We start from the raw sequence: 26,091 nt of genomic DNA on the forward strand, positions 1-26,091 counted from the left end.
TGATAGGACTAGGAGGAAAGCTTTGCCCACACACCACCAAGAAGAACTCCCCAAAGTGGTACAAAAGCAGTCAGGCAGGTCTTAAAAAGAGATGCTCCCACACTGGGAAGGCTCCTCATGAACCTAAGGAGGTGCAGCCACAGGGAAAACTCACCAAATGAATGACCTGAAATGTTCACTTCAAAGCAGATGGGTGGGAGGGAGCTGACAGGGTTCAGTTGAAGGCTGGCCACTAGCATCAGCCCAGGGATCTCAACCACAGAAGCTGGAGCACCTGAAGCCTGGCGGAGGCCAAGGGCACAGGCTCTGCTTGGCTGGAGGAGCTCAGGGGCTTCCTGCTCTGCACGGGCCTCACTTGCAGCCGACTTTCTTCTGATAGACCAGGCAAAGGGGGACAAAATTAGAGAAATGAAATATTTTATTAAAAGCGGTTCATCTCAATGAGCCATGGCCAAGAGTAGGGCGGCAGTGCTGTCCATCCCCACTTCTCTGTTGTGCTGCACTCGGGCCGCAGTGGCTGCAGGGCGCTGGCAGCATGAGGCCGCCCAGCCGTGCAGGAGCGCCAGAATGCCCTGCAGGATGGCTGCTGCTGAGCCAGGGCCTCAGTGCCTGTGGAGGAGGCAGAGCTGTGGGCCTTGGTCTGTGTCCACTCATCAGTGATTTGAAAAGAAGCTGAACTCTTCTTTTGTTTTGGAGTCTCAGTTTCAGTCTCCTGGTCAACCATGAGGGGAGCAGCTGAATTTTTCTCCTCTTCTGCCACAGTATCTGTCTGTGTCTCCTGCTCAGCATATTGAACAGCTGAATCCACTTCTTGTGCCCAGGTTTCCGTCTGGGTTTCCTTATCCACACGGTGAGAGGCCTTTCTCCGTGGGACAGGAATTGGTTTCCTCGTGGAGGCCTGGAAGGAGAGTAGGGGATTTGTAGAGGCCACTGGGCTTCCCCCAGCAGCAGCAGCTGGGACAGGAGCGCTGGAGCTGCTGAGCCTGCAGCACTGTGGGCAGGGAAAGCCTCGTCCGGCCCTCTGTGCTTGGCCCTCACCGCTTCTGGCCCCATCAGGCCGCTGCGGGCCCGGCGGCTCCTCACGGGTCGGAGCTGGCCAGAGGCTGCAGCTCTGCTGGCCGGGATGGCCGGCTGCAAGGAGCTGCCAGGGCGGGACTTGCGCCGCCGCGGGCCTTGTTCCCGGCTGCCCGCGTCCGGGCTGAGGCGGCTCTCGGTACCCGCCGAGCTCAGGGTGCTGTGGGACGATGTCAGCCGGGACACAGACCAGGCCTGGCTGCCCTGGGAGCTGCAGGGCGATGTCAGCCGGGGCTGGGACCGGGCCTGGCTGCCCTGGGAGCTGCAGGGCGATGTCAGCCGGGGTTGGGACCGGGCCTGGCTGCCCTGGGAGCTGCGGGGCGATGTCAACCGGGGCAGGGACCGGCCCTGGGAGCTGCGGGGCAATGTCAGCCAGTGCAGGGACCGGTCCTGGCTGCCCCGAGGCTGCTGCAGCCGTGGACGAGAGGAGGAAGAGGTGTGGGGCGGAGGCAGCTCCCTGGGCAGGGTGCTGGTGGACCTGGTGCCATCCTCCTGTTGGCCTCTCCCTCCGTCTCTCAGCTGGTGCCTCTCCTTGGGGCTCTGGGGACTAGGGTTCTGTTCCTCCATGGCTCCTTTTCCACACGAAGCTGCTACTTCCTCAGCAAGGTGTTCTGCTTGAGTTGGTACCCCAGAGGGGCTCCGTAAACACCCCATGGGGAGGATGTGGCCCTGGTGTGTCACAATGGCTCCTTGGTGTCATGAGGCCCTGCAGTGTCACCCAATGCAGTTGTCAGGTGTGTTGGGTTTGCATGGCCGGGTTTTGGCAGCAAGGGGGCTACTGGGGCAGCTTCTGTGAGAAATTGCCACAACTTGCCCCATGTCTGACAGAGCCAACGCCACCGGCTCCAGGATGCACCCACTGCTGGCCAAGGCTGAGCCCAGCAGAGATGGTGGTGACACCTCGGGGATAAAAGATTTAACTGCAGCCCATGGGAAAGGACTCACACTGGAGAACTTCATAGACCACTGGCTGCTGTGGGAGGGACCCCACACTGGAGCAGGGGAAGGACCACAACCCCTCTCCCTGAGCAGGGACAGAAACAATACGTGATGAACGGACCATGGCCCTCATTCCCTGTTCTCCTTGTGACAATGGGAGGGAGGATGGAGAGCCCAGCAAGGAAAGGGAGGGAAAGTGGTTTTAAGATTTACTTCTCATCATCCTGTTCTGATTTTAATTGGTAATTGATTTTCCCAAGTTGAGTCTGTTTCAACAGTCTGGAGTACAGGCAGAGAGCCTGCAGGCCTGCTTGCTCCCCAGTGGGAATTCCTGCAAGGAAAGAGGGAGTTCTGCAGGCTTCTCCAAGGCTCACACAAGGGAAAACTGACCCCAGTAGGGAAGCACGTTCCCCTTTCCTCACCAGCCAGGCAGTGGTGCAGAAAGGAGCAGATGACTAGAACAATCAGACTTTATTGGTGCAAACACTGGGCTTGAGTGAGTGGAATATTCCCAAGTGCTCCCAGGAAGCTGCCTACGGTGCAGGGGTGCACACAGCCCACTCCCTCCAGGTGTTCCTGCTGTGGAGTTCAGTCTTCGTGGATGTTGAAGAGCTTTGCTACTTCGTTGAGGTCCTCATGCTCCTCCCCATCTTTGATGATCTGGAAGGAGGAGAACACATTAAATCCTGTGAATCCTGCAGAGAGCCAGTGCTGCAGGACTGTCACAGCCAATGCCAGGAACTCCTTGGATCCTCTCTGAAGCACCAGACTGAGACAGCCACAACACAACAGCTCTTTCTACACCCAAATTCACATGGGAGTCTTAAATGTACCATCACCTGCCTACAGGAACAGCAAGAAAACCAACCTCCTGTCCTTGTTTCTGGGTTTCTCTTTACAGCCAGGGAGAACAAGTGTTTTAAAAAGAGATTCAGCTCTGCAAAGGTGAGCCTGGCCCTGACTTGGAGCCAGGATACCTGGCTTGAACCTGCAACTTTTAGACAAGATGAAGAGACTATGGATTTAGAACTGCTAAGGGAGGGAGAGAAGGGGAGGGAGGCAAGGAGGCAGGCAGGATCTCCCAGGGGGATGGCAGAAGCAACATGTTTCAATTGCATCTTCAGATTAGATATCAACAAAGACTTCCACCATGAATAGTTTGTCTTGGGACAGATCACCCAAGGGCAGTGTGGGATCACTCCCACGGTTCAAACAACCAAAAATTCTTCAGAGGTGTTAAAACCTGACCTGAGTCTGGCTTAGCTGAGCTGAGAGGTCTGGGCCAGGCCACAGGGGTGGGGACACACCAAGCCCCTGCTCAAGGCTGCTCCAGCCCTGCCATGGTGGCTGTTTCTGGGATGGTGACATTTGAGACTTTTTCAGATGCTTGGACATGGGACAAAACAGCACAAAAATGGGACACTTCACTCTTGTGCCATCACTGTGACTCCAGCCTGTACTACAGACCTGGAATTTCAGCCATGCCAAGGCAAGGATTGGAGCACACACCCGATTCGAGTTATTTGTGTAAAAAATTTGCAAACATCAAAAAAACCCACAGGGACAGCTCCCCTTATAAACCCAGAACAGTGTTCCCATGGGATGTTGCACCAGACAGAGCTTCTGCCTTTATTTATCCTCACTTTGAATTGACAGATTGATTTTTCCACAAGAAAAGTCCCGCTCTAACAAACCCCCCTGTCCACCATCCTCCCTGCACTGACCTTCCGAGCAATGGGCATCCTGTTGAAGATGTTCCACAACACAATTCCCACCACGACCTTATCCCTGAGGTAGAAAATGACACCTTTGCCGTAATCTTCTCCTTGCTTTGGGACTTGAGGCATTGGTGAAGAGCTTTGAGAGATCTGAACTTCTGAGGCTTCCGCTTCTGTTTCACTCTCAGATCGAATTCCAGTCCCTAAGGCAGAAATAGGAGGAGTCACACACCCAGTGCAGGACATGTGATGATGGGAGCAGACTCAAGAGCATGTTCTGCAGGAGCCTGAGGTGTTTCCCTTTGAGTTGTGTTCCCCAAAAGTTAAGTTTCTTGAACACAAGGATGAAAATATCCCAACATGGAGCATAACACCAACAATCCCCAACTACTATCCCCAAATGGAAAGGAGAGCACAGTCTGCTTCCTCCAGGCAGCAGATATAAAATAAACATGCTTGGATCCAGCGTCTCTGTTGTCTCAAACTGATCATTTTATTGCCAAGAAGATCAGACTTCCCTGAGAAAGTCTGCCTGGCAGTAGATGTGTTCTGTGATACCTTCTTGGAGGAATGCTTTAATCACATTTTAATATCCAAGCCAGCCTTTAAAGCTTGGTGGAGAAATGAGACAGCAGACTGCTGTTTCCTCGTGCTCTCAGAGGTCAGGGTGACTCTGTGGTCCCCACAGCAGCACGGGCAGGAGCTCCCCGGTCCCTACCTGACAGTTCTGTGGCGCATTTTGGCGTGTCCTTCGCTGTCGCCTTGGCAAACACTCCCACTGTGGGCAGACTGCTGTCCACGAGGCCAATGGCTTCGTAGCCCACGTTGGGGCCCAGATCACTCCTAGGAATGAAGTGGGAATGAAGTAATTGGTAACAGTAGCAGAGACAAATCCAAGGCAGTTCCATCCATCCGTGCTCCACTCCTTACCCCAGCATGCTGTGGGCAATGCTGGACACTGACACACTGACTGAGACATGGAGTCTCCTCTGCACACACAGGTGGAACAAGGAGTCAAGACATGACAAGCCCATGGCCATGAATAAAACGAGCTCACTGGCCAAAACTCTGAAATCCTTCAGGCCTGCTCCCTGGGAGGCAGCTGGAGGCTTCCCAGCTTCTGGCAGCGCTGTTATCCACACCAGGCTTGGCAGCATGGACAGTCATGGAGTGAAGATTTTTGAGAGCATTTAGAAAAGACTAAAGGGAAGAAACCTTGCCTTAACACCTTCTTGAACAGGGCACCCAAGTCTGAGCTGGGGTGCTGATAGTAGATAAAGCAGCTGTGGTTTGGGACTAGCAAGCAGCAGTGTCTGAAGTGTTTCCCAGGATGCTGAGGAAACAGGTGCATCACAAACCATGAATCTATGTACAACACCACCTCCCTGCCAGAATCCTCCAGCACAGACTGGGGTGACTGCAAGGAACACCAGTAATATGGCAGCTGTGATCACCTGAAGCTCAGGAGGGATCATGGAATGATTTGGGTTGGAAGGGACCTCAAAACCCATTTCATTCCACTCTTCTGCCATGGGCAGGGACACCTTCCACTATCCCAGATTGCTCCAAGCCCTGTCCACTTCCAGGGATCCAGTGGCAGCCACAGCTTCCCTGGGCACCCTGTGCCAGGGCCTCATCACCCTCAGAGGGAAGGATTTCTTCTGTATATTGAACCTAAATTTCCCCTCTGTCAGTTCAGAGCCTCTCCCCCTTGTCCTGGAGGAGGGACTCCAGTCCCTCCCTTCCTTGCAGCCCCTTCAGACACTGGAAGACGCTGTGAGGTCTCCACACAACCTTCTCTCCAAGAGGACCAGGATCCTGAGCATGCTGACAAAATGCATGAGGAATTCCTGTCATTTCCCAGCTTTTCAGCACGGGGGATGGAAGTGTCACACTTCCAGGGCTGGCATAGTGTGACACCTGCCAACAAACACGGGGCTGCAACTCACAGTCCTCCTTCACCTGCATCTGGTCATGGCTGAGAGCATCCCAGGGGAAAGCACCCCTGGGAAATGGCTGTCTCTGTCCTCAGCTGCACTTGATGACCTCTGAAGTTTTCCCCAGCCTCAAGGATTCTGTGGCTCTATGTTTCTTGTTTAAAAGTGAAGTGAGAAATGCTCTGGGCCCTGAATCCAGGCAGGACAGACCAAGAGTTCAGGTAAGTGACAGCAAGTCATAAATAACTGTTTCTATGGGGATTTCTCTGAAAAAAACTAAAACTCTTTCACCCATATTTGAAATCCTGTCAATAAACAATATTTGGGATTTTTAATTGGTCTGAACTAACAGCCTTTTGGATTTTAATTTTTGGGGGGCTTTTTGTTGTTTCATTTTTCTGTTCTCATTCATTTTGTTTTAAAAAGAACTTCAGGAAAATACAGCCAAGTTGCCCATTTCCCTGATACCTCTCTCTGGAAAACAGCTTTTCAGGTACTCCTGGATGCAGCAATGCTTTGCCACTAAAGCATCAGTTCAGCAAAGTGCAACACTCAGACCCACAGATTGGGCTGGGGAACTTCAGATAATCATCACAGAAAAGTTGCTGCTAAATTCAACCTGTACATCAGTCGCTCTGTATTGCTCCTTGCTCTGCGGAATGGGACTCATTCTGGGAGAAACTGGGATCTGCAGGAAGGGAAAGCACTTGAGGGAGATGAGGGCAGAGCAGCAAATGCTCAAACACCTCCCCCAGCCTGAGCTTTAGGAACATGAAGCTGTACCAGGTGTTTGCTGAGGTGGTTTCACTCCCCTTGGGAAACAGACACTTCTCAAGGTGTATCTTGTCCAAGCTCCTGCAACGTGGCCACACAAGGAACCCCCAAAGAGGAAAGGACTGTTACCAGAACATGGACTGGTGCCAGTAGGGCTTTGCAGCTCCTGTCATGTTTTCTCCAGCCAGTCTCCCGCTCACCACGGCGTGATCATGGTGCTCCACACGCCTGCGGCCCAGTTTGATGTCATAAAAGCAGGCAGCATCCCCTGCCTTGGAGAGAAGCATCCCGTGAGCACCGTGACAGGGAAAGCTTCCACCAGTGCCCAAACCAAAAACATCAGGAAGAGAACACATGGAACAAGGAACTGAGTTTTTCTGACAAACCCCAAACACCACCACTACCTCATCCCACTCCCTGGACTACACAACTCCCAGTTTCTCAGCATTTTTCCCCAATCTTTGGAAAAATAATGCAGCATGAGGTACGTTTTCCAGAGGAATCAAAGTATCAACGCCCACCAAGGGACTCTTATGCAAGCAAGTGATCCAGGCTATCTTTAGGTTACCCCAACTCCTCTTACACAGCATAAATATTCCAAACTTGCTGTGGTTACCACGGCAACGAGGTGGCTGCAGCGCCTGACCAGGCTCTGGGCCTGCGCTACAACTGCTCTCCTTACTCGCTCCTGTTCACCCCCTTCACCTCCTCCTGTCATTCTGTGTCCCACTACAGCAGCAGCAGCACTGGGAGGCTGTGCCCACACTCAGCACCCAGATGTTGTGGGAGGCTGTGCCCACACTCAGCACCCAGATGTTGTGGGAGGCTGTGCCCACACTCAGCACCCAGATGTTGTGGGAGGCTGTGCCCACACTCACCACCCAGATGTTGGAGCGTGCCTGTAGCTCTGCGTTCACCCGGAACCCCCCAAAGTCCGAGTCCACCTCCAGCCCTGCTGACTTGGCCAGTTCCACGTTGGGCTCCAGCCCCACTGCAGCCACGATGTGATCAGTCTCCACCTGTTTGGGAATGCATAATTAGGATGTTAATTCCCTGCGTGCTCCTCCAAACGTGACCCTCTCCCTGTTTCCCGTTTACCTTCCGGCCGTCCTTCAGCTGAATCAGCAGCCGGTTGCCGCAGACCGAGACGGATTTGACCACGGCATTAGGCAGGACATTGACCCCCTCTGGAAACGAGCACAGGACACCTCACTGCCTGCTCAGGGCTGGGCACATCCCACCTGCAGCAGGTGGTTGGTGCAGACAGATGCCGGGTGAGGAACCAGGACAGAGCCCACTTGAGCTTTGCTGCACGTGTTAGTGCAGCTCTGGGGGAAGCATGAGGAGACGCCCAGATAAAAAGTGTGAAAGCTGCTTAAAAGACAATCCAAATTACATCTCACGTGATGACAAGGCCACATCCAAAAGAATTCCCTAAAACAAGTGTTCAGGAACTAAGAACACTCAATTACCTATCGCTATGCCACAGCCAGACCCAGAGATCCAACAACACAGCTTCCAAAAAGGAAAGTAACTCAGACCTGTGGGTTATCAGGCCCTGCAATCCACACCTCAATGACATTCCTCCTCCCTCTCTCCCTCTCCACTTCCCATTGCACAGGATTATTTTGCACTTAATGCAGCAAATGGAAAAAGGTGTCTTGGATCTTACTGACTTTATCAGCTAAACACTACTGCACCTGACCAGACCCAAGTGTGTGCATGGACACAGAGATCATTCCAGGGAAACAGCCACAGGGAAGGAAAGCCGCACTGACATGAGCAAGCCTGCTTACTCAGCTTCCCCAGAGGAACTGTCAAGAAGCCCAGGATTCAGGGCAGCTTTGTGCTGCCCAAGCTGCCTAAACTGCAGCTTCCCCTGTGCTGCAGCCAGGCCACTTCCCAAGGCTCCAGGGACAGAAAGGAGCTGAATGTCCCCAGGAGCAGCTGCCTGGCAGCCACCAGCCCAAACCCACTCAGCAGCTTCACCTCTTCTGACTTTCTCCGTGGTCCAGTTGCTCAGGTATTCGGGCAGGACTTTGCCCATGTTGCCATTCTCTGGAAACAGCTGGATCACCTCCAGGCCTCGGGTTCGTGCTGGAAGGGAAGCATGGAGCAGCAAGATGAAGAGCAGCAGCAGATGTTGGAACGCACACACTTTACACAAGGAGCTTGACAGAAGTTTCCAAATCTGGGAGTTCTGGCTCCCAAGGAGTCACAAAGTGACTGACTACTGTTTCACATATACCTGCAAAGTCTAGATAACAGACTTTTAGAGAAAACACTTGGTATTTTGGCAAAAACTTTTTAAAATTACCATAAAGGTTCTATACACACACTGACAGAATCCAGCTGCTCACCACCTTTTTGAAATCACAGAATTATGGACTGCTTTGGGTTGAAAGGGACCTTAAAGATCATCCAGTTACAACGCCAAAATCATAGTTTGAGGGTGGCATTGAGCACAGAGAACAAATGTAACTTTTGAGAGGGTGGAATGACTCTGCAGCTCGCACTGGCCCGCAGAGCTCTCACCTCTGTGGTCAGAGGGCGAGACTGGGAAAACCTTGGCCACACAGGCAACAAAACACTTGTGTGTTGTTTCCTTTAAGAGTCTGTGCAAAAACTGAGCAGTTGAGGACTGAAAAGAAGTTTCTAATGTGAGGCTGCTGCCACTCAGTGCCTGTCACAGCTGGGGACACGCTCACCTCTCCTTCCCAGAGCGCAGGCCAGCTCACTGCCGAGGAAACCACCACCAATAATTGTGATGGACTTGACTTCCCTGGAAATCTTCTCCAGCCTTTGGAAGTCCTCGATCTGAAAGAACATTTACCCCCATTTCCAATCCTAACAGGAATGGCAACGTTGGTCATATGCAATGGCTTTTATTCACTTTGGAAGGTGCAGCAAAGTCACACAGGAGGTAAAATTTAAAAAAACACCTAAACCCCATAACCCCACACACTGTTACAGCTCTCAGGCTGAGGTAAGCAGGTGAGTGGTTGAGTAGACTCTACCATGGTTTCCTGCCTGGGAAAAAGAATAAGCAGGCAATGGATTCCTGGGCATCATCTGAGGGAAGCATCTGAGCCAAGGCAGGACCATCCCAACCCAAAGGAGAAGAGTTTAAAAACTGAAGAGTGGTAAATGGCTCTGATTTATTCAGCCTAACAGGGGCTGGCAGCACCTGGAGGTTACCTTTCGGAACAGGGTCAGCCTTTTCTGCACTTCTTTTCCAGCTCTTTCGATGGCAGGCAGGTTCCGTGGGGATCCCCCTGTGCACAACAAGGAGAGGAGACTAGTGACACCACAGCCATGGCACTGGATATCCACAGTGCAAAGCTGTCTTGGATCTCAGTTGTGCTTCTCAAACTGTTCCAGTATGGGAATATCCCAGTATCCCTGTTGCTGCCTGAATGTCCCAGAAAATCTGACAATGCAAGGCAGGTGAACAATGCAGCATGGTTGTCTGCACAAGTGTCCTTCATGTGACTGCTCCACATCATGTTTGACACTGCAGAGACTTCTTCTCAAACAGAACCAAAGAATCATGGTATGGTTTGGGTTGGAAGGAACCTTAAAGCTGATCCCGTTCCACCCCTTGCCATGGGCAGGGACACCTTCCACTATCCCAGGCTGCTCCAAGCCCCATCCAGCCTGGCCTTGGACACTTCTCAGGGGCAGCCACATTTTTTCTTGGCAACCTGTGCCCAGGAAGAATTCCTTCCCAGTATCCCACCTAACCCTGCCCTCTGGCCTTCCCCATTGTCCTGTCACTCCAGACCCTTGTCCAAATCCTCTCTCCAGATCTCTTGGAGCCCCTTTAAGCACTGGAAGGCTCAATGATCTCCTAAAAGCCTTCTCTTTTCCAGGCTGGACTCCCCCAGCTTGACTCCACAGGGGAGGTACTCTTAAGAATTTATCTCTAGCTAAATGTCACTGAAATAAAAAGCCTGGCACAAGACCAGGAACAAGAGAAAAAACCACAGCACTTACCAGTGGCAATGAGACATTTGTCATAGGATATCTGGGTCCCATCATTAAGCTTCACTGTGTTCCCTCTGACATCCATGTGCACAACCTGCAAGATGAACCCAGATGAGATCAAGCTCTTCACTTCATGGACTACTGATCAGAGTTACAAATGTGGAATTAACATTCTCCTACCTTTAGGTTTAGGGTAGGGGTAGGAATGGGGAAGTGAGAGGACTGGAAGTGGGAATTGAGACAACTTCTTTGGGAGTCACCGTAACTCAGGTTGATCTTCCCAAGGTCTGAGTGTGAAATGGGCTCAGACACAGCATATCTCAGCAGAAGAGGAATCACTGACATTTGTCATAGCAGCATACAAACAACTGAGGATGTAAATATTTTAGAAGGTTCACCATAAATTTCTCCACCTTCCTGCTGCTTCGGCACAGTGCTCCTGCTCACCTTATCACCCACTACCTTGATCTCTGTGCTCTCCTCACCTCACCTTCCAGCCCACACAGCCCAGCTCCCACTTGTCACACCCTGTCTCTAAGGTCTACATATTTTTGTCCCATGCCCAGCCTCCAAACGTATCCTTCTCTCTTCCTCATCGTCTTCCCTCAGATCACTGCTATTCCTCTTGGCTTCTCCCACTTTCAAACTTCAATTCAGATTAGCATAATCTCTGCTCAATCACATTTTTCCCAAACTTATCCAAATTCCCCTTCCCAGCCAACTCCTCCTCCAACTCCAGTGGTTCAGTACCAGCTTAGAGTGCAGGTTCTGTTCAAGAAGAGCTGTGGGAACAACAGCCAGTGCTGTACCCACCTTTTTGCCAGGCAGAACTGCCACCCCACCATTTTCCACACAAGGCAGGTCCTCGACAGGCACGTAGAAAGACGGCGGCTGGAAATAGATACTGAGAAAAGCTCCATTATCAAACAGGTTCCCCTTGCTCTGGGATACCAGATATCCAGCTGTTCAGCAACTCCAACAAGATAAAGACAGCTTTGTGCATCTCTAACAAGCTCCACACTTATTTATCTATTTTTAAGTAATAGGGTCTTCACACTGTTGAAGTTCTAGGGTTTGGATCACGGAATCATAGAATTGGTCAGGTTGGAAAAGATCATAAAGTCCAACCACCAAGTAAGGCTTAATCACAGAAGTCACAAAAATCAAGTGTGATCCCATGTCCCTGGACCTCTGTTCTAACCTGTGGAGCTTCACCTTTATTAACTTACTTCCCAGGACTCCTGCCCATAGAGGGACATATCTAGGGGAATCACAGCAAAGTTCAAGAGGCATCGAGTACTGAGCAAGCTCTGGTGGGAAGCAGAATTCCTGAATCCCTCCTAGCACCAACACACTTTCCCTGCCCTCGGTGCTCCACTGGCTGGTGGTTCTCTCCCAAGAACAGTTTGGTCATTGTCACCTTGTCACTAACCACCTCCTGTGCCCTGTCCCCTGCAGTGCCACGTACCTCCTCTCCTTGCCGTTCCACTGCTTGAACCGCAATGTCTCTGTCACGTTGGGATCATCGGAAAACCACAGTTCTTTGGAAAGGGGTGGACGCATGTAGGGCAGGGCAGGATCTTCAGACACAATCAGCACCTTTAATTGGCCAGGAAACACATCAGCTGGAGCGAGAGCAGGCAAACAGGGGCACACACAGAGCAGGGCAGGACGGAGCAGGGCAGGACGGAGCAGGGCAGCTCTTACCCGCGCGCCGGGGTCGCGGGCCCGGATGGATCTGGCGGCAGCGAAAGCAGCAGTTCCTCCGCCAATGAGCAGGAAAGGGACGTGGGATGGGACCTTGATAGGAGTGACCGGAGCTGCAGGTGACAGATGGGACAATTTACTGCAAATACAGGCACACGGCCCAGCCCCAGGGGACAGAGTATGTCACCAGAGCCCTTCCACATCCACACTTCCTTTGGAAACTGTGCTCCTTCTGCACCAGCACCCTTCCCAAGAACCCTGCTGCTGCTCCCCCCAAAGCTGCTCCCTGCAGGAATCGGCTAGATTTCAGCAAACTGGTTTTTCTAAGTGAGCCCGAAAGTCTGCACTGCCAACCAGTGAGTAGTTTATAAGAGAGGGAAGTTCCCCAAAAGGCCAAGGCACGTTTTTTGGTAATTTTGTTCAAGGAGACAACTTTTGAGTTGCGTGCAGAAGGCACCTCCTCCCACAGGCAAGTCCTGTTGCTGAGAAACATGCGGTTAATCCGTGGGCAGGGACAAAGCAGGCAGTTAAACATTGGCACCAGAACTCACCTGCTGTGCCCTGAGGAGCAGCACCTGCACCAAAAGGGAAGAAAGACATAGCTTACGTCAGTGAAGCACAGGCTGTGGTTTGAGAGCTGCAGTTCAGGGCTCACTCAGGGATGAACAGGCTCTCCACTAGCCAGGGAGGGAGGCCCTATGGAATCAGTGTCCTTGCCTGACTGTGCAAAGGTAAAAGCCAGAAGCAGGGCACACTTTTTTCTCTTTTTACCACAGAAGGAATAAATGACAGAAATCAGCCCCAGGAGACATCCTACTTTATCCTCAGTATGGTGTGTAAAACAGCCTCTGCTGGGTCATGGAACCAGCACTGTCTTCTGTGCTGGGAAGTCATAGAACAACAGAATCCCAGAATGGGTTGGGCTGGGAGAGACATTAAAGCTCATCCAGTTCCACCTCCCTGCCATGGTCAGGGACACCTTCCACTAGACCAGGTTGCTTCCAAGCTCTGTCCATCCTGGCCCTGAATGGGAATTTGAAACAATGGCACACACTGAGAGGTGCAATCCTACAGAGGCACATCTGTGATTCCAGAGAGGCTCTGTTCTGTTTGTTTTGGAGGACTCAAGCTCATGAAGAACAGCCCAACCCCTGACCTGCAGGGTACCCACCTGAGGCAGAGGACTCCTGGCCTTGGGATTGCCTGGCTGTCATGGCGAGCCGGCTGGCGTATCGCTCTTTGCTCTCCTGTATTGTTTTGTATGCCTGCAGACACACAGGAGACACTGACCTAGTACACCTCACAACACCAAGGCACCATCCTGCTGCTGGCCCTGACAGGCTTTTGTCCACCCCACATGCTGGAAAAGCCAGTGACAACATGTGGGGCAAAATACACCTCCCTGGACAAGGTACCCATTGAGAACATGCTCAGAAAATGACCTGCTCCACCAGGTGTGGTGAGCCCTGGATGTCTGGCTGCTTCCCAGAAGCAATGAACCTTCCTGCAGGTGTTTGGCTGCACACCTGTTCTAAGGGGAACCAGCTCCAGTGAAGGAAATGCAGCCAAACCACCCCAAGATGCCATGCAAGCTGCGCCATGACACAACACAAGACTGCAGAAAGGGAAGACAAATCCAAAGAAAAAGCATCTCCCACCTTCCAAAGCCCAGAGCAGCTGGGCAGAGCCAAGAACCTGACTGGCTTTCTCTAGGCATGGTGGTGGCAGGACAGCCCTGACACTAGCAGGGCCTTGAGCCACGGGAGTGGGGCTGTTCCAGGCACTGGCCCTTGGATGTGGAATCTCTTCCAGCTGAATCCTGACCTGTGCATTTGACTGTGAAACTCGGGATACAGCATAAGCAGAGCCTGCATGTACAATTTACTGGTACAGACAAGGAGGGAACATCTCTTATATCACATTAACTTATAAGAAAAACTGGGTTCTCCTGAACAGGAGCTGACTGAAGACACTGGGAGTGCTGGGAGCAGGTCAGAGTCCAGTATTTTTCCCCAAGGGTAAAAAAATTAAAGGGAAGCAAACCTTTCTTTGGGGCAAAACCTTTGCACATAATAATCTCTATCATGTGCATGACATCAAATTTCATTTGCCAATCCTCACAAGTTGGTGTTTTATAGCAAATTCTTTTAAAAAAGAATGGAGGAATTTAATGCCAGGCACAAAAAAGAGCACAGGACAAAGGCCTGTCCAGGGAACTGGAGAAATGCTGGAAATATTAAAAAACAAGAACTTGTCTGTGTTTAGAAGAATGAAGATAAAAGTATTTAAAAGCCTTTTGCTCAAAGACAGAAAAGCCAAGGTTTACAAACCACCTCTGCTTTTACAAGCAGAGTCAGGAAGGTTTTAAGTGAGTTCAAAGGGCAGCATAGACCAAATTAAATCCAATCCTTTAGGGAAAAACACTATTATGCACAGGCAGAACATCAGATCAGCCCTTGAGGATAAATATTTCCAATGGGACAATGTCAAGTTCTTTCTAGTTAGAAGCAGAACTATACTTTGCCAGGACATGGGGTGATGTTTCAGTGCTCCTCCATGAGGAAATCACCAAGTTGGACAAGTTTTCTTTCCTTCCCTTTAGCACACTTATATTCAGGAATTATTTCCTTTTCTGCATGCCAACATTACTGATATAATGAGAAGTGCACTAATTAGTAATTTGTGCCCTTACACAGTCACAAAAAAGACGGCCAGTTTGAGTTTAGATTTACTTAATGTGGAAAGGGTAATTCTAAGGCAGGTTTCTCCACTAAGAACTGCACCATCTGAGAATATTCAATTTGTAACCTGAAATTATTTGGCAATGTCCCTTGAAAATGAAGTACCTGAGGCCAAGGAGCACAAAGAGGGCTGGCAGTGAAGGGCTGCAGGGTGGGAGGTACAGACAGGTGCCCACCCTCCACCCTCCCACCCCACAAACACCTTTAGTGAAGCATCTTACATAAACTCCTGTCCCAGTGACTGTTCCTCCCACTATTAAGTATAACAAGAGGTTGCTGCCAGCTTTGCCAGGAACACCTGAAGACGTCAGGGATCTAGAAGGGCATCTTAGCTGATGGCATTGCAAAACTGCAGGGGAAGACAGGCAATGGAAGAGAAGAGGGAAAGAGCTGAGTATTAGGAAGGATTCTTGATTAAACAGGTCTTGGGAAAAGCAGAGTGCGCTTTGTAATTTCAGCTACCTTGTCTGCCAAAAAAAAAAAGGGCAGCAGGGCACAGGAAAGAATTATATTTAAAGGAAATAGGAAAACATTTTTCTTCCACACACTGTTTTGAATTTTTATTCCATTTTCCAGGAGCTTCCTTTGGAGAAAAATGGAATTTGGAACTTTTAGTGAATACGATCCTCCTAGAGAAAGAGCTTGGAACACAGATTTGTGTGGTGTAAACTTGGGATCCATCCACTCCCAGGCAATGCTGAAACTCTTCAGCTCTCTGGGAGTGTCATTTATTCTTTCAGTGAGGCTGCAAACCTTTATCCTTTCCAAGTAGAACATAAATACTCCCCAGCTGGGGTTGATTTGGTACACTTACACAAGTTAAACAAATGTTCTGAACTGAGATTTGGCAAGGAATTGTTTGTCTCATACAAGACAACAGACAGAGCTGTTGTCTGGTCATAACAAAAAAACCCAAGAGTGCCTTTAAGGTAAAAAACTTAAAAGGTAACTGAAATTACAGTTAAAACCCTAGTAATCATAAGAAGTTACTTTCCATTTAGCTCCCCCTTGAAGTTTTCTGAAGGAGGAAACAGAGATAAAGCTACAGAACTCAAAAGCTGAGTTAAGAGAGCTGGAATACAGCAAATGCTCGACAGGAGAGATGGACTGCAGCTTCTTCCCAGGAACCACCTTTCTACTTACATAGGCACCTGCTCCTAAGGTGGACAAGCCCATAATAAGGACAAAAACCGAATTACTGCCCTTTTGCCCAGGCACGCCTGTGCTAGCCACTTGTCTGCTCAGCTGCAGGTCTGGGGGCACATTCCAGCGCTGCAACAACGTGCCTAAGGAACACAATTTATTGGAGAAACAACACAAAAACACCGTCAATACAAAGGTACATCAGGAAATTTAGAGACTAAGTCAGTTCTGAACCCAAACGAATTCCTTGTTTGGAAAACCCAGCCCCACATCTGAGCGACTGCAGGGCATTATCCTGAGCCACAACAGTGTGCTCCGGGCAGCTGTGGAGACCAAATTATCGGTAAGATCAAGGGGTAACTGAACTAACTGATAGCAGGAGCATCCCTAGGCAGCTGCCTGCAGCTGGAGCCTCCAGCCTCTCTGGGCTGACCATCACAGAGATGTGTCTTGGTGGTTCCAACACCTTCTCCAGGCCTCTTCTGCCCGAGGAAAAGCAGGAGCCAGGCCAGGGTGGGCAGCAGGGATGGTGACACCGGCACCAAATTCCCTCTGCTCACACGGCTCATTCCACCGGGATAAACCTCCAGCAAGGGACGGGGTTTTGCTGGCAAAAAGGGCATCCCCGGTGGAAAGGAGCAGATCCGGGTGCAGGCACCTCCCGCCGCGCAAGCCGGACGGGGAGCGCCCGTGGCTGAGCCGCTGCACCGCGTTTTGTTTCTCCATCCCCAAATCGCAGCCGGCGGCCGGCCGAGGTCACGCCTGAATGGAGCGGTGGCGGGGACGGCTCCGAGCGCCGCTCCCGGCACGGCCGATGCTCCCGGGAGAGGTTCGGGCTCTCTCAATCCCCGCCTCCGCCTGCTCCCGCCCGGTGAGAGCAGAACCCGCCTCACCCCTGCCTGCAGGCACTCATTTGTGACAAAACCGCAGCAAAGCCGGCAGCGCCCGCAAAGAGACCAAGGTCCCGGCCATCTCCGGGTCACTCACGCTGTCCCAAACACGTTCCCGAAGCATCCGCACCTCCGCCGCCCGCGGCCCCTCCCGCAGCGCCCCGGGCACGGCCGTGCCCGCACCGATCCCGCGGGATGCCCGCCCGGCCCGGTGCCCTCCGCAAACCGCGCTCCCGGCCGCCATCGGCCCCGGGCCTGTGCCGCAGCGGCGGGAATCGCGCCCGGTGCCCCCCGGTCCCGGCACTGACCCGCGTGGGCGCGTCCCCGCGGCGGGGGGCGCAGGGCGCGCGCCAGGCCCGCGCGGCAGCGGAACATGTCGCCGGTCGCCGGTCCCTCGGTCGCGGCCCCGCCGGCCCGGCCCGGCCCCGCCGCGCACGCGCCTCCCGCCGCTTCCGGGCGGCCGCTCCGCGCCGCCGCATCGATGGTGCCGCTGCCGACATGTGGCGGCCGCCCCGCCGCCTCCCGCGCCCGCTCCGCCGCGCCGCCGCCACCGCCACCGCCACCGCCACCGGGCCCGGCCGCCGCCTGCTGCTCTCCACCCCCATCTTCTACGCGAACGGGCCGCCGCACATCGGGCACCTGTACTCGGCGCTGCTGGCCGACGCGCTGCTCCGCCACCGCCGCCTGCGCGCCGCCGGCCCGGCCCGGCTCTGCACGGGTCAGCGAGACCCCCGGTCCGAGCCCCCTTCCCCGGGGATGACCCCCCTCCCCGTGTCCCCGGGCTCCTGTGTCCCCGCGGGGCTGCGGGCTCCGGCCTCTCCCCACGGCCCCGCGGCCTCTCTCCGTTTCAGGGACCGACGAGCACGGGCTGAAGATCCAGCAGGCCGCGGCCGCGGCGGGGACGTCGCCCGCGGAGCTCTGCGAGCGGGTCTCGGGGCTCTTCCGCCAGGCCCTGAGCCAGGCCGGCGTCGCCTACACCGACTTCACGCGCACCAGCGAGCCCCGGCACCAGCGAGCCGTGAGGCACTTCTGGGGTGCCCTCCGCGATGGAGGGGTGCTCTACAAGGGCTCCTACGAGGGCTGGTACTGCACGCCCGAGGAGAGCTTCCTGCCTGAGAGCCAGCTGGCCGAGGGCACGGATACCCAGGGCCGCCCCTGCAAGGTGTCCTTGGAGACCGGCCACGAGGTAAAGGGCTGCAGGAGCACTGCGCGCTCACCTGCCGCTCTGCTCCGGCCAGATTTGGGGTGTTTAATGCTTCCCGTAGCCTTTTATTTATTCATGTTGGCTGAGACTCACCTGTATTTCAGTGGAGTGTCAGAGAGCTGCCAGACCCCCCCTGGCAGGTGCACATTGCGGCTATGTGCGACGGGAAGGATTCAGCCCCTTCTGAGTCCACAGGCTGTTGGCCTGGGAATGGTGTTCTGCAGGAGTGATGACAGAAGCTGAACAGGAGGATAAGGGTATATTTCACTGAGGGGTTCCAACTTTCAGACCTATTTTGTGAGACAGTTCAGTTTGGCCTCTGGGCACTTACCCATCTCTTAAATGGGTTTTGGCCCTGCATAAAGCACTGTAACATCACCTGCCTGTGGTCAGCCAGAATGGGTGTGCCCAGGAGTCTGGGTCTCTCTGCCACCGTTTTCTTAGAAGGTGTGGAGTTACAATATTTAATCCAGCAACTACAGATAATCCTGCTCAGAGCTCAGCACAGATTATGCTCCTGTGCTATTTGTATGAGGCTGGGATGTCGGAGCGTTGGTCCACACAGAAAAGGTTATATTGGCAAATAGTAACTCTTGAGAAAGCACCTAGGGTATAATTGGGGAAAAGATAAGTTTCCAAGCAAAGTAATAATTCTTTAGATTTAAAACAGTCAGCAGATTTGAAAGTCAAGAATACCCTGAGAACAGTTCCTGGCCTCGCCTGTGTGTTGAACTGTCCAAGGAAATAGGAGTATTCACGGAGCAGAGAAGCTCTTGCAGTGTGGTGAGCAAGGATGGGAGGGTTTATTTCCAGCCTGAAAGAGGCAGTTGGGCAGTTTGTTCCTTGGGAATTTTGTGAAGGAGAAGGGGGAGTTTTCACATGCCATAAACTCCAGACTTCTGGTGAGTGAGTGGGTTCTGGCATCCGGTGGAGCCTGGGGCTGAGGACGTACAGCTTGTCTTTGATGATGCTCCTTATCTCTTCCTGGTACACTGCAAGATTGCTGACCCAGCCATGGATCCCTGAGTGCCTTACACAGCTCACTCGTACCACATCCACCCACCACGTTTTCACTGGTTTAGCTAAATGTGTCATTTAATGGATTTAACTGTGGGGGAGAAGTGCTGTCAGTGCTGTAAGCAAAGTTAGTGACTTAGATGCATTAAAGCATAAATTGAGGAAAAAGAGGAGTATGGCCCCAGGAGAACAATGGCAGGCATTAGGAGTGGCAGTAGGGCAAGACTTACAGTGTCATTTTGTCTTTTCATGATTTTCCAGTATTATTGCAAAACAATGTTGTTAAGAAGGTGTATTCTCATCTCCCTAACTCCTTTCTGATGTCACATCAGCCTGGCAGGTAATCCTTCCCAGGGTTACGAGTGTTTTTAGAAGCAGGATGCTGAACCATCCCAGGTGCCTGAGTCCTCAGGTGTGTTCCTGGGGATCCCTGAGGCAGTATCTTGGGTAAGAAGGTTGCTACTAGTCACGGAAAGGTGCAGACAGCTTCCCATGGCATGGGAGGACACCCAGACACAGGCAGTGTGCGACAGCCTCCGTGCTGAGAATGGTGTGTGCACATTGTCAGCCTGTTCTTGGGGCCATAATCCTTTCCTCTCCTGCTGTCCCAGGTGCACTGGACCAAGGAGGAGAATTACATGTTCAGGCTCTCAGCATTTCGGGATCCCTTGCAGAACTGGCTCCGGGACAACCCACGTGCCATTTTTCCTGAGCCTTTCTACCAGTGCGTGCTCCGTTGGCTGGACGAGGACCTGCCAGACTTGTCGGTGTCCCGCGAGCGAAACCGGCTGCAGTGGGGCATCCCCGTGCCCAGTGACCCCACCCAGACCATCTACGTGTGGGTGGATGCCCTGGTGAACTACCTGAGCGTGGTGGGGTACCCTGAGAGCCACGGCGCGTGGTGGCCGGCCGTGCACCACGTCGTGGGCAAGGACATCCTCAAGTTCCACGCGCTGTACTGGCCGGCGCTGCTGCTGGCGGCAGGGCTGGAGCCCCCTGAGCGCATCCTGGTGCACTCCCACTGGACTGTGCGGGGCCAGAAGATGTCCAAGAGCCTGGGCAACGTGGTGGACCCCGGCGTGTGCATGGGGCAGTACGGCGTGGACGGGTTCCGGTACTTCCTGCTGCGGCAGGGCGTCCCAGAGAGGGATTGTGACTACTATGATGAGAAGGTGGTGAAGTTGGTGAATTCAGAGCTGGCAGATGCGCTCGGGGGGCTGCTCAATCGCTCAACAGCCCCCAGCATTAACCCCAGCAACACCTACCCCTGCTTCTCAGAGCCCTGTTTCCCCAAGGTCCTGGATTCCAGAGAGGTAAGCGGCACAGGCAGGGCGTGTGCTGAGGACTACAGGCTCGTGGCAGCAGTGGCCTCGCTGCCTGTGCAGGTTGACACTTATTTCGAAGGCTTCCAGATCTACAAGGCTTTGGAATGCATTGCCCAGTGTGTGAGGCAGACCAACGGCTTCTTCCAGAGGCACAGGCCTTGGAAGCTTGACCGAAGGGATACTGTGGAGCAGCTCTGGCTGGACACCATCCTGCACGTCACGCTGGAGTGCCTGCGCGTGTACGGGACGCTCCTGCAGCCCGTGGTCCCACACGTGGCAGACAAGCTGCTGTCCCGGCTGGCTGTCGGGCCAGGAGAGAGGCACCTCTCTGGTCTGACATTCCTGGCACGCTATGATGGAAAGCCATGTCCCTTTGAGGGGAGGCAGCTCGGACCTGACACTGGCATCTTGTTCCACAGGCTGGGCGAGTTGGAAACTATGAAGAAGAGAAAGCAAGAAGCTCAAGTCCCTGACAAACAGCTTCTGTGAATAAAAACTTCCAGGAATTCCTGGAAAACATTGTTAAAAGCACTTTCCTCCCATTCCTGGTGGTGGTGTGGAGGGGTGGGAAACTGGCCTGAGTAGGGAGGATCAAGCAAGCCCTAAGGAGAGATGGGCTTGGTCCTGGGCCTCCTTGGTGTTGTGTCCTTGGACAGGGAGATAGAGGAAGGGTCGCTCTGCAATGTCCTCATCTCACTTTTGGTCCACAGGTTTTTGGCCAGGTCAGAAGTAGCTGGGGGTGGTCAGAAATGGTTCTGGGGGCCCTGCTGCCCATTGGGTCTCTCAACTGATCTCCCTTTGTGGGCCAAAACTAGTCTGAGTGAGCCTCAATGGAGACAACCCTGTGTGGCTGCTCTTTATTCCTAGGGCAGGACAGTACCATGGTCAGACAATGTGTCTCATTCAGCAGTGCAGGACCTGCAGATGTGACTAGAATGGGAAAGGGGGGCATGAGTTTCATCAGACTCAGCTTTCTGAGGCTTTTCCAGTTGCTGCAAGGCTTAGTGCACCCTGTTTTATGTCCATGCTGCTGGAAGCAGACGAGCACTGACACTCTGGGGTGGTGGTGACCACTGGGAGTGTCTGGTAAATCCTTCCCAGCCTCTGGTTCCTGCAGGTCCCATCAGTGCTAGCCCTGGAGGAGTCACCTTTCAGAGGCCCATTTTGGGGGTCTTTGGCTTCTTTTGGGATCACCTGGGCTGCGTGAGCAGGAGCCATGCCCCATGTTCCAGTCGGTCCCCATGCCACTGTTGCTGTGCCACTGCCTGATGCTGTCCCAGTCCAGCTGACCTGAGTCCCCTCATCCCCTCCTGCCATAGCTCTCCTCCTGCAGATTGTCACCTGCACCCTTACTTCTGCAGTCCCTGTGTGCGTGCTTCCTGCTGCAGCCCCGTGCCCTCGTGCCGTGGGTGCTGGCTCCCCACTGCCCTGTTTCTTGGGGCAGGAGGGACACGTCCCCTTCCTGGTCTCTCTGATGCTGGCACACGGGGCTGTGGCTGCCCAGCTGAACGTGAAGAGGGTCATTGTGGCACCGGCGGTTGTGATCCCACTGCCACCTCTTGGCACTGGCACTGTGCGGATGTCGGTGTCCCCGCTGTGCCCCTCGGTCTCTCGCTCCCTCCGGGAGGGGCCAGGCCCGCTGCCCGCAGCCCCGCCGGTCCCCGCCGCTCCTCTGGGAACGCTCGCGCCGGCTCGGGCTGAAGGCTCTCGGTGCCCGGTCTGCGGCTCTGAGCCGGGCCCGTGCCGCTGCCGGAGCCGGGAGCGTAGGGCGGAGCCGCGCGGTGCCGGTGCCGCTACGCGGGGCGGGGACGGGCCGTGCCGTGCCGGAGCCGGTGCGTGGGGCGGGACCGTGTGGTGCCGGCCCCGGTACGTGGGATTGTACCGGTGCCGGTCGGCGGGGCGGGACCGTGCAGCGCCGTAGCCCGTGTGTGGGGCGGGGCTGTGCCGGTGCCGCTACGCGGGGCTGCGCCGGTGCCGGTGCGTGGGGTGGAGCCGTGCTGTGCCGGTGCCGGTCCGCGGGGCGGGGACGAGCTGTGCCGGAGCCGGGGTGCGGAGCGGAGACGAGCGGTGCCGGTGCCTCTATCCGGAGCTGTGCCGGTGCCGGTCGGCGGGGCGGACGCGGTGCCGTGCAGTGCCGTAGCCGGTCCCCGGGGCGACGCGCCCCTATGAGCCGGTGAGGCCGCAGCGGTGCGGGAGGGATGGCGGCGGGCGGCGGCGGAGGGCGACCGCCGGGCCCCGACCCTGCGCTGGAGCCCTACGTGCAGACCCGCATCTTCAAAATTATCGTGATCGGAGACTCCAACGTGGGCAAGACGTGCCTGACCTTCCGCTTCTGCGGGGGCACCTTCCCCGGCAAGACCGAGGCCACCATCGGCGTGGACTTCCGCGAGAAGACGGTGGAGATCGAGGGGGAGCGCATCAAGGTGGGCCCCGCACCGGCTCCGGGCTGGCTCACACCAGCCCCGGAGGGACCCGCTAAGCCCGCGGTGGGTCCCACACCGGTACCAGTGGGCCCCGCTCTATCCTCCGTGAGCCCCACTCTGTCCCCGGTGGGCCCTGCACCGGCCCCGATCTGCAGCCCCAGCAGCGATGGCAGCCGGTCCCCATCCCTGCCTCTCGCCAAACCCCTCCTGGGGGCTTTTCCTTTCATCCCAGTTGGAGGGAGGGAACAGAGCCAGGGAAGAATTCTCATCCCTGTGTTGCAGAGATGGCCCTGGACCAGTCCCTGCTGCCTTGTCGCTATTTCTGGGGTTGGCTTGAGCATGCAGAGATCAGAAGTGATGGCTCTGGGTGAGTCACCGCCACCCTTTCGATGGGCACAGCTGGATCCTCGCAGCATTGGGGTGGCTTCAGCTCCGGACCCTGGACCAGCAGAAGGGTAGAGCTGCGGTGGGATGGGGACAGGACTCAGTGCCACAGCCAGGGGGTCTGGGGGGGCAGAGGGTGATGGGCTGGCAGCAGCCACACTGGAAGGCTGAGAGCTCCTCACATGGGCCAGTGGCAGCGGGCTCGGCCGCCGTGGCAGCAGCGGTGCAGGAACCTGCTCCCAGCTGCACCTGGAGCTGTGATTGCAGCAGGATGAATTTTCTTATGAAGGCTGGTGTGACACCTGTAAAGAATGATCAGCCCAGACCTGAAGAGCTCTGGCTGGTGTGTCAGAACAAATCTGGCACTGGTAGGAGCAGAGTTTGTGGTGGAGCTTGGCCTGCACAGCTGTGGGGATCAGCACCCACAGCCCCTGAAGAACAAACATCGCTCCTGATCAGAAGTTGAACTCACAATGACACCAGACATTGTGTTGGTGGGTGAGAGCTTTGGCTGTGCTTCTAGGCTGTCCATGAATGTTTTTCCCTCTGTTGTTTAGAGGTGCTCATCCTCCCTGCCCTCCCCGGCTCTGTCCAGCCCCACAGAGCTGTGCCAGTGTGAGCTGTGGTGCAGGCTGGCATGGAGCCTGTCTGCTGCCACTATCCACAAAATGTTGCCAGGTTTTCTACCTTTGGATATTATTTGAGCTCCAGTGGGCAGGAGTGGGAGGTAGTGCAGCAAACCAGCCTTTCCTGGGATATGTATCCTAGAGAGAAGGTGAGAGGTGGGACAAGGACCCTCCTTCTCTTGCCCTGCCTGGGAGAGACTGGCCCTGAAAGGACTGAGCAGCAGCTCTGCTCCGCCAGCATTTTTCAATTGGAAAGACTCTGAGGCAGGTACTGTCTCCATGGGTACAGGGCAATTTGAATTAACCTGGAAATTGCCACTTGCAGGCTACAAAACATTTCCAGGAGAACCCAGACTGACCCCTTGGGCATGCTGCTGGTTACCAGTGTTCAACCAGACTTGGTGTCACTGACCAGCACTATCTAGGCCCAGACATTCAGCCAGTTCCCAGTCCACCTCATTGCCTGCTCATCCAGTCCAGAGACCTCCTGCCATCTCTGTCACTTGGGGTCAGGAAGTTGTCATCGACGGTGTCCTGGAATGTTCTGGACTGCCTGTGCCCTGCTGTGCTGTCCTTCCATGAGGTGTTGGGGTGGCTGAAGCTCTCTGTGAGAACCAGGGGCTGCAAACACAAGGCTGCTGCTCACTGTCCAAAGAGCACCTCATCTGCTTGCTCTGCCTGGCCAGGTGCTCCATAGCAGAGACCCCCTACAATGTCATCTCTGATGTTTTGTTTTTTAATCCTCCCCCACGAGCTCTGTTGGCTCCTCACCCATCCCCACAGCGCTCCTGGCCCTCCCACTGTGCTCCTACACAAAGGGTGGCTCTCCCTCCTCATTTTCTCTTTTCCTCTGTGAAATCATCAGTGTTCTCAGTCATGGCGTAGGATTTGGTGCGCAAATAGACATGGATCTGTTGGAGTGAGTCCAGAGGAGGCTGCAAAGATGCTCTGAGGGCTGCAGCCCCACTGAAGTCAGGCTGGAAGAGCAGAGGTTTTTCAGCCTGGAGAAAAGAAGCCTTGGGGGAGACCTTAGACCCCCTTCCAGTGCCTGAAAGGGCTCCAAGAGAGCCAGAGAGGGACTTGGGACAAGTGATGCAGGGACAGGACAGTGGCCTTAAACTGAAGGGGGGCAGGTTTAGATTGGATATTAGGAAGAAGTTCTTGCCTGTGAGGATAGGGAGGCCCTGGCACAGGTTGCCCAGAGCAGCTGAGGCTGCCCCTGGATCCCTGGAAGTGTTCAAGGCCAGGTTGGACAGGGCTTGGAGTAACCTGGGATAGTGGAAGGTGTCCCTGCCATGGCAGGGGGTTAGACTGCATGATCTTTAAGTTGCCTTCCAGTCCAGACCATGCTGGGACTCTCTGAAACCCAGACAGCAGGAAGACCTCCTGCAACCCCTTCCCCATGGCCTTGCCATGCTCCACACTCCTGTAGCATCTTTTCTTGTCTGCTTCACTTCCCAGGTGCAAGTGTGGGACACAGCTGGCCAGGAGAGGTTTCGGAAGAGCATGGTGGAGCACTACTACCGCAACGTGCACGCCGTGGTCTTCGTGTACGACGTGACCAAGATGAGCTCCTTCACCAACCTCAAGACGTGGATTGAGGAGTGCAACGGGCACGCGGTGCCCCCGCTCGTCCCCAGGGTGCTCGTGGGGAACAAGTGTGACTTGAAGGACCTGATCCAGGTGCCATCCAGCCTGGCCCTCAAGTTCGCCGACGCTCACAACATGCTTTTGTTTGAGACCTCGGCCAAGGACCCACAGGAAAGCCAGAACGTGGACGCGATTTTCATGTGCCTGGTGTGCCGGCTGAAGGCGCAGCGCTCGCTGCCCTGCCGGGACACGGAGGGCTGGCCGGCGCAGCCCCAGCCGCAGCCCCGGCGGCTGGACGAGGCCAGCGGGAAGGGCTCCTGCCCATGCTGAGCGAGACCCGCCCGGACCCCAATAAAGGCTCTGAGCCCCCTGCGCTCCGACTCTTGCTTTGCGCCTCAGCCCGGTCGGCCGAAACCGTCTGTGATCGGCCCCGCTCGGCCACAATCGGCCCGGTTCGGCGTGCAGCGTTCGGCTGCAATCGGCCCGATTCGGCTGCAGTCGGCCCGATTCGGCTGCAGTCGGCTCTGTTCGGCCGTGCTCGGTAATTATTGCCCTGACTCGGTTACAATCGGCTCGACTCGGCCCCATTCGGCTATAATCGGTCGACTCGGC

At 54.6% G+C, this 26,091-nt stretch overlaps 3 protein-coding genes across 4 annotated transcripts; 2 read left to right on the forward strand and 1 right to left on the reverse strand.

The window, feature by feature from the left end:
• Positions 1-2,469: 2,469 nt before the first annotated feature.
• On the reverse strand, positions 2,470-17,334 carry AIFM1 (apoptosis inducing factor mitochondria associated 1). 2 transcript variants are annotated; one of them, XM_058814108.1, is made up of 17 exons: positions 17,219-17,334; positions 16,021-16,163; positions 13,308-13,401; positions 12,688-12,711; positions 12,137-12,249; positions 11,898-12,028; positions 11,243-11,333; positions 10,439-10,523; positions 9,641-9,717; positions 9,151-9,259; positions 8,432-8,539; positions 7,541-7,629; positions 7,321-7,461; positions 6,572-6,714; positions 4,450-4,574; positions 3,738-3,934; positions 2,470-2,673 (listed from the first exon to the last, which is right to left on the reverse strand). In XM_058814108.1, the coding sequence occupies exons 1-17, from the start codon at positions 17,283-17,285 to the stop codon at positions 2,602-2,604; spliced, it is 1,809 nt and encodes a 602-aa protein (XP_058670091.1). In that variant the 5' UTR covers positions 17,286-17,334; the 3' UTR covers positions 2,470-2,601. The 2 variants fall into 2 exon arrangements, with proteins under 2 accessions (XP_058670091.1, XP_058670092.1); XM_058814109.1 differs by lacking the exon at positions 16,021-16,163 and adding an exon at positions 15,099-15,226 and having other exon boundaries at positions 17,219-17,326.
• Positions 17,335-17,384: 50 nt separating this feature from the next.
• MARS2 (methionyl-tRNA synthetase 2, mitochondrial) lies at positions 17,385-20,945 on the forward strand. Its single transcript, XM_058814256.1, has 3 exons — positions 17,385-17,628; positions 17,762-18,096; positions 19,743-20,945. Exons 1-3 carry the CDS (start codon positions 17,409-17,411, stop codon positions 20,943-20,945), a joined length of 1,758 nt encoding a protein of 585 aa, XP_058670239.1. The 5' UTR covers positions 17,385-17,408.
• Positions 20,946-22,504: 1,559 nt separating this feature from the next.
• On the forward strand, positions 22,505-25,839 carry RAB33A (RAB33A, member RAS oncogene family). Its single transcript, XM_058814246.1, has 2 exons — positions 22,505-22,879; positions 25,351-25,839. Exons 1-2 carry the CDS (start codon positions 22,655-22,657, stop codon positions 25,807-25,809), a joined length of 684 nt encoding a protein of 227 aa, XP_058670229.1. The 5' UTR covers positions 22,505-22,654; the 3' UTR covers positions 25,810-25,839.
• Positions 25,840-26,091: the final 252 nt, after the last annotated feature.

The sequence above is a fragment of the Ammospiza caudacuta genome, chromosome 14 (assembly GCF_027887145.1).
Source record: "Ammospiza caudacuta isolate bAmmCau1 chromosome 14, bAmmCau1.pri, whole genome shotgun sequence".
Lineage (NCBI taxonomy): Eukaryota > Metazoa > Chordata > Aves > Passeriformes > Passerellidae > Ammospiza > Ammospiza caudacuta.

Excerpts from the sequence above, each read along its gene's own strand:
- AIFM1 (XM_058814108.1), bottom strand. The coding sequence starts at position 17,285 with ATGTTCCGCTGCCGCGCGGGCCTGGCGCGCGCCCTGCGCCCCCCGCCG. Across the intron at positions 16,164-17,218 it reads GCGGGGACGCGCCCACGCGG|GCACGTTGTTGCAGCGCTGG; the intron begins GTCAGTGCCGGG and ends TGTGTTCCTTAG. Across the intron at positions 6,715-7,320 it reads CACGCTCCAACATCTGGGTG|GCAGGGGATGCTGCCTGCTT; the intron begins GTGAGTGTGGGC and ends CTTCTCTCCAAG.
- MARS2 (XM_058814256.1), top strand. The coding sequence starts at position 17,409 with ATGTGGCGGCCGCCCCGCCGCCTCCCGCGCCCGCTCCGCCGCGCCGCC. Across the intron at positions 17,629-17,761 it reads CCCGGCCCGGCTCTGCACGG|GGACCGACGAGCACGGGCTG; the intron begins GTCAGCGAGACC and ends TCTCCGTTTCAG. Across the intron at positions 18,097-19,742 it reads CCTTGGAGACCGGCCACGAG|GTGCACTGGACCAAGGAGGA; the intron begins GTAAAGGGCTGC and ends CTGCTGTCCCAG.
- RAB33A (XM_058814246.1), top strand. The coding sequence starts at position 22,655 with ATGGCGGCGGGCGGCGGCGGAGGGCGACCGCCGGGCCCCGACCCTGCG. Across the intron at positions 22,880-25,350 it reads TCGAGGGGGAGCGCATCAAG|GTGCAAGTGTGGGACACAGC; the intron begins GTGGGCCCCGCA and ends TTCACTTCCCAG.